The 6,800-nt window shown below is 31.9% G+C and overlaps 1 protein-coding gene across 1 annotated transcript; it reads left to right on the top strand.

Moving 5' to 3' along the window:
• Positions 1-6: 6 nt before the first annotated feature.
• On the top strand, positions 7-3,261 carry LOC125820474 (NAD(P)H-quinone oxidoreductase chain 4, chloroplastic-like). Its single transcript, XM_049499941.1, has one exon. It carries the CDS (start codon positions 1,925-1,927, stop codon positions 3,074-3,076), a length of 1,152 nt encoding a protein of 383 aa, XP_049355898.1. The 5' UTR covers positions 7-1,924; the 3' UTR covers positions 3,077-3,261.
• The last annotated feature ends 3,539 nt before the right edge of the window (positions 3,262-6,800 follow it).

The raw sequence follows: 6,800 nt of genomic DNA, 5'->3' as shown, positions 1-6,800 counted from the left end.
TTCGGCCTTTTCCTTGGGATTGGTTCTTATTTGTACATCGTTATTCTATATTCTATCTAACTCCTATTTTGTAGCTGCTGCGCAGCTACTTATTTACGTAGGAGCTATAAATGTTTTAATCATTTTTGCTGTGATGTTCATGAATGGCTCAGAATATTACAAGGATTTTCATCTTTGGACCGTAGGAGATGGAATTACTTCGATGGTTTGTATAAGTCTTTTTATTTCACTAATTACTACTATTTCAGATACGTCATGGTACGGGATTATTTGGACTACAAGATCAAACCAGATTATAGAGCAAGATTTTCTAAGTAATAGTCAACAAATTGGAATTCATTTATCAACAGATTTTTTTCTCCCATTTGAACTTATTTCCATAATCCTTTTAGTTGCTTTAATAGGTGCAATTGCTGTAGCTCGTCAATAAAAAATTTCTATTAAAACTTGGAATTCAAATAAAATTTTGTTCTGTCTTATCACATTAATTTTCCTTGAATTCTATTTGAATTCTAGCTGGATAAATAGAAAGACTTTAGGTCAATCTAGTACCAATCTATTTCTTTGTTCCATACTTGTTATATACTAGTCAATGAAATTAGTTGAATTGTTGTTCATATTGAAAGGAGTCGAGATTGATAAGGAGTTGTTTAATGATTCTCGAACATGTACTTGTTTTGAGTGCCTATTTATTTTCTATCGGTATCTATGGATTGATCACAAGTCGAAATATGGTTAGAGCCCTTATGTGTCTTGAACTTATATTGAATGCGGTTAATATAAATTTTGTAACATTTTCTGATTTTTTTGATAATCGTCAATTAAAGGGAGACATTTTCTCAATTTTTGTTATAGCTATTGCAGCCGCTGAAGCAGCCATTGGCCTGGCTATTGTTTCATCAATTTACCGTAACAGAAAATCAACTCGTATCAACCAATCAAATTTGTTGAATAATTAATATTAATCATCTAGATTCTAATATTGAGAAATCAATTTTAATTAGCATGTTTACTACGTAAAGTATGATCTTGTTTGCAAAACATAAGAAATCAAAGTATTTTGGCCTCTCTCATATCTCATAAACCAATCCAGAAAGGGGTTGATTAGAAAATCATGATAACTCATTGATTCATCTGGTATCTAAATATATGATTCGTTTCTAAGTTTACTAGATCGAAAATTTATAACATTCAAAAACGTATAGACCCAATGTCACATTCAGTAAAGATTTATGATACGTGTATAGGATGTACTCAATGTGTCCGAGCCTGCCCCACTGATGTATTAGAAATGATACCTTGGGACGGTTGTAAGGCTAAACAAATTGCTTCTGCTCCACGAACAGAGGACTGTGTTGGTTGTAAGAGATGTGAATCCGCCTGTCCAACAGATTTCTTGAGTGTCCGAGTTTATTTATGGCATGAAACAACTCGCAGTATGGGTCTAGCTTATTGATACGTTCGAGAAAACTCTACTTGAATCCATTTAATTTTTTTACCGACAAACCTGTGCTCGAAAATAAAAATATTTTGAGCACGGGTTTTTTTGGTCCAAGTGTATCTTGTCTTTACTACGAATTATTTTCCTTGGTTAACAATAATTGTCGTTTTTCCGATATTTGCGGGTTCTTTAATTTTCTTTCTTCCCCATAAAGGAAATAGGGTAATTAGGTGGTATACGATATGTATATGTATTTTAGAACTCCTTCTAACAACTTATGCATTTTGTTATCATTTCCAATCGGATGATCCATTAATCCAACTAGTAGAGGATTATAAATGGATCGATTTTTTTGATTTCCATTGGAGATTAGGAATAGATGGACTTTCTATAGGACCCATTTTATTAACAGGATTTATCACTACTTTAGCGACTTTAGCGGCTTGGCCAGTTACTCGAGATTCTAGATTATTCCATTTTCTCATGTTAGCAATGTACAGTGGTCAAATTGGATCATTTTCGTCTCGGGACCTTTTACTTTTTTTCATCATGTGGGAGTTAGAATTAATTCCTGTTTATCTACTTCTAGCCATGTGGGGAGGAAAGAAACGTCTGTACTCAGCTACAAAATTTATTTTGTACACGGCGGGGGGTTCTGTTTTTCTCTTAATGGGAGTTTTGGGTGTTGCTTTATATGGTTCTAATGAACCAACATTAAATTTTGAAACATCAGTTAATCAGTCATATCCTGTGGTTTTAGAAATAATCTTCTATATTGGATTTTTTATTGCTTTTGCTGTCAAATCGCCCATTATCCCCCTACACACATGGTTACCAGATACCCATGGAGAAGCACATTACAGTACTTGTATGCTTCTAGCCGGAATCTTATTAAAAATGGGAGCGTATGGATTAATTCGAATCAATATGGAATTATTACCTCATGCCCATTCTATATTTTCTCCTTGGTTGATGATAATAGGTACAATACAAATAATCTATGCAGCTTCAACATCTCTTGGCCAACGGAATTTAAAAAAAAGAATAGCCTATTCCTCTGTCTCCCATATGGGTTTCATAATTATAGGAATTAGTTCTCTAACCGATACGGGACTTAATGGAGCCCTTTTACAAATAATCTCTCATGGATTTATTGGTGCTGCACTTTTTTTCTTGGCGGGAACGACTTATGATAGAATCCGCCTTGTTTATCTTGACGAAATGGGCGGAATAGCTATTCCAATGCCAAAAATGTTCACGATGTTCAGTAGCTTTTCGATGGCTTCCCTTGCATTACCAGGTATGAGTGGTTTTGTTGCCGAATTGATAGTATTTTTTGGAATAATTACCGGCCAAAAATATCTTTTAATTCCAAAACTACTAATTACTTTTGTAATGGCAATTGGAATTATATTAACTCCTATTTATTCATTATCTATGCCACGCCAGATGTTCTATGGATACAAGCTATTTAACGCCCCGAAGGATTCTTTTTTTGATTCTGGACCGCGAGAGTTATTTCTTTCGATCTCCATCTTTTTACCCGTAATAGGTATTGGTATATACCCCGATTTCGTTCTTTCATTAGCAGTTGACAAGGTCGAAGTTATTCTATCTAATTTTTTTTATAGATAATTGGATGACTGAAATAAAAAAACCTATGTTTGTTTTTAAAAACATTCTTGGACAATGAAAAAAAGAAGACTTTTTTTCTTCTCTTAACTTAAGAATTAAGTAAAAACAATGAAATTGAACTACATATGGTAGAAAACCGTGTGAATCATCAATACAATATTTGATTCACACGGTCCGCATGCTGGTTCATACAATGCGTCGCCCGCTCTTGTATTTGTAATAACTTGTCTTGAATTCAATTAAATGTTGATGGAAAAGAACCATAACTATGTAACCCTATTCCTAATAGATTGACCCCAAAATAGCATATCCAAATTATAAGAAAACCTATAGACGCTACAATTGCAGAATTTGGACCCCGCAAATTTCTATTTGTTCGAGTATGTAAATAAATTGCAAATACGATCCAAGTAATAAATGCCCAAGTTTCTTTTGGATCCCAATTCCAATAGGACCCCCACGCTTCATTAGCCCATACCGCTCCCGAAAGGATTCCTATGGTTAAAAAAGTAAATCCTAAACTAATAACCCGATAACTCCAATAATCCAATTGTTGAATCAATTGGGACCTGTAATAATTTTGAGCACAAAAAAACGAAGTATTTTCGACAACATTTTCACCCAAGAAAAATGACTCGTTTAAAAAACCATTGCTCTTATAAAAAAGCTTTCTGTTTTTTCGAAATGTAATCACTAGAAGTGCTACTGATAATAACGATCCACATAAAAGGGCTGCATAGCCCAATATCATCATACTTACGTGCATTATTAACCACTCAGATTGAAGAGCAGGTACTAATATTCCAGATTGGTGTATTTCAGTTAAAATACCTGAAGTAGCAAAGCCTTGGGTCAAAATAGCACTTGGTCCAGTTATTTTACTTAAAATTAAAACATTTTTTTTGAAATATGGAATTATATGAATAAGGGAGAAACTCCATGAAAGGAAAATTAATGATTCATATAAATCGCTTAGTGGGAAATGTCCTGAAGAAATCCAACGAGTAACTAATAATCCTGTTATACAGAAAAAAGTAACTATTATGCCCTTTTCTGACGAATCGTATAGTTTTACAATTTCATCGACTAAAAAGGTTATCAAATGAATTGTAATTACAATTGAAACGATCGAAAAGGAAATGTGAGTTAATATATGCTCTAAGGTTGAAAATATCATAAAAAATCTTAAAAAAGAAGAGTCCCTTAATTACATAATTCTAAAATGGAAATCGGGAATTGAATTCATTATAAGATCTATTTATCCTTTTTAGAAGATGCTATGCCGCCACTCGGACTCGAACCGAGATGCATTAGCACTGCTTCCTAAGAGCAGCGTGTCTACCAATTTCACCATAGCGGCTTGTCTTGAACTCATAATAGCCTATGAATAAGCAATCGTCGAGATTGAGTAAGCTATTTTAGTTTAGTAATGATTCAAATGGATCAATAACAATAAAAAGTTGTTCAAATAGGAATTTGAGGTTGAAGGTTCATTATTTTTGATTTGAGTTTAGAGTCTTAGTTTTTTTTATTTAACCTATTTAACCTGGGACTTTCCTATATTTTATACTTTCCTCGAATTCAACTCTTGTAACTAAACCGTTCTATACTTCTATACTCAATTAAGGAATAGAGTTCAAAAAGTTTTTGTTTTCATTGTTTAAGCAGCAATTTCTTATTTTTTTTTCATAAATCTAAAATAAAACAAAAAAGGGATTTTGACGACAAAATAGAAAGAAAAGAACCAATTTTGCATCGCTAAAAATTCACAATTAGTCATACAAAATTTCATTAAGCAATTTTCTCTATTGGGTTAAGGGCAAGATATACATGGGGGTCTATATAATAATTCAGAGAAAATAAAAAGGTTTCAAAATAGAATCAATTACTTTCAATGAGTTCTTAACTTTCACTAAAGATTTTTATATACGTTCTTCTATAGATATGCAAATATAGAATTTTATTTGCATTTTATTCTGCAAATAGGTCGATGGGGAAAATAAAACTCCCCACCTTGGAATAGAAATGATCTTTATTCTTTTGTCAACAAAAAAGTTATTATTCAGTGAATAGTAAATAGAGGATTTCCTAATTCTATTATTTTATATATCAATCAGAAAAGCGAATAGAGTTCCGTTACATATGGATTGGTGAGCTAATCAATATCAAATAGGAAAGGTAAATCGTTCAATTATTCAATTATTATCTAATTGAAGAATAATTGAATTATTTTTTCAAGTTGATTCAAATTATTCTAACGTTTTATTACTTATTTATTTTTGTTTGGCGTACAAAAAAACTTTTTGAATTCCCGGTAGAAAGAGATTTCGCTAATGAAAAAGCCTTTAATGCTACCCAATACCCCTTCCTTTTCCAAATATTTTTACGAATACGCTTTTTTGATGTCGAAGTGCGTTTTTTTGGAACTGCCATTTAGAAATTAAAAAATTATTGATTGTTATAGCTGGATGTGAAAGACATCTATTGTTCAAAACGAATTCTTTTTACTACTATTTATTTTCGAGCTAATAGTGTCCTCCTCAAATAAAACATTATCGAGATAGGCAAAAGCTATGTGAAAGTTGCAGAATACTGGAAATAAAAACAGAAGGCCAATATTTTTTTTTTTTCAAGTTTTTCTATTTCATAAAACATTCATAATCGTAAAAAAGAAAAGGTTCTCTATTGACTGGTATCTTTATTTCACATTCTTTTTGATTCATCAAATCTATACCTATAGAATTTGATAATCGGCTGTTCTGTAGAAATGAAGAAAGAAAATTTGTTGAACTTAATATAAAAATCAAAAATAAAATAACGAATCCCAAAAATATTCGATTTCTATTTATGGTTCCACATTTCATTTACATGCAATAAAATACCTCGAAAGGTTTAAAGATAAGAACCGCGTTTTACTTCAGGAAATGAAAAACTTGAATCCCCGTTCGATTCACTGGTCAAACTTGGATAAAAAATAGGCTTATTTCAAAGGAGACTAGTAATTAATCCCTTTTATATCATTTGACCAATCGTAACTTCGTGATTTGAATAGTTGAAGTATTTAGCAAAGACTCAGAATAAGTAAGAAAAAAAAATTCTATTTAAGTTTTAAATTAGTTTAAGTTAGTCCATATTTTTACTTTTTATTGACTCCTTTCAAAAGAGGTAAGATCCGGTGAATCGGAAACAATTAATTAAGAATTTAAAACTTTTTTATGGAACAGACATATGAATATGCGTGGATCATACCTTTCATTCCACTTCCAGTCCCTATGTTAATAGGAGCGGGACTTATTCTTTTTCCAACGGCAACAAAAAGTTTTCGCCGTATGTGGGCTTTTCAGAGTGTTTTATTGTTAAGCATAGTCATGATTTTTTCAATCTACCTGTCTATTCAGCAAATAAATAGCAGTTCTGTTTATCAATATGTATGGTCTTGGATCATTAATAATGATTTTTCTTTAGACTTCGGATACTTGATCGACCCACTTACTTCTATTATGTCAATATTAATCACTACTGTTGGAATTATGGTTCTTATTTATAGTGATAATTATATGGCTCATGATCAAGGCTATTTGAGATTTTTTGCTTATATGAGTTTTTTCAGTACTTCCATGTTGGGATTAGTTACTAGTTCGAATTTGATACAAATTTATATTTTTTGGGAATTGGTTGGGCTGTGTTCCTATCTATTAATAGGATTTTGGTTTACACGACCTGT

The sequence above is a fragment of the Solanum verrucosum genome, unplaced genomic scaffold (assembly GCF_900185275.1).
Source record: "Solanum verrucosum unplaced genomic scaffold, falcon-dt-bn FXZP01001193.1, whole genome shotgun sequence".
NCBI classification, from domain to species: domain Eukaryota; kingdom Viridiplantae; phylum Streptophyta; class Magnoliopsida; order Solanales; family Solanaceae; genus Solanum; species Solanum verrucosum.
Note: the sequence above shows the minus strand (reverse complement) of the source record. Positions and strands in the feature narration are given on the sequence as shown.

What these genes read in the sequence shown, in the direction of transcription:
- LOC125820474 (XM_049499941.1), top strand. Translation starts at nt 1,925, where the DNA reads ATGTTAGCAATGTACAGTGGTCAAATTGGATCATTTTCGTCTCGGGAC.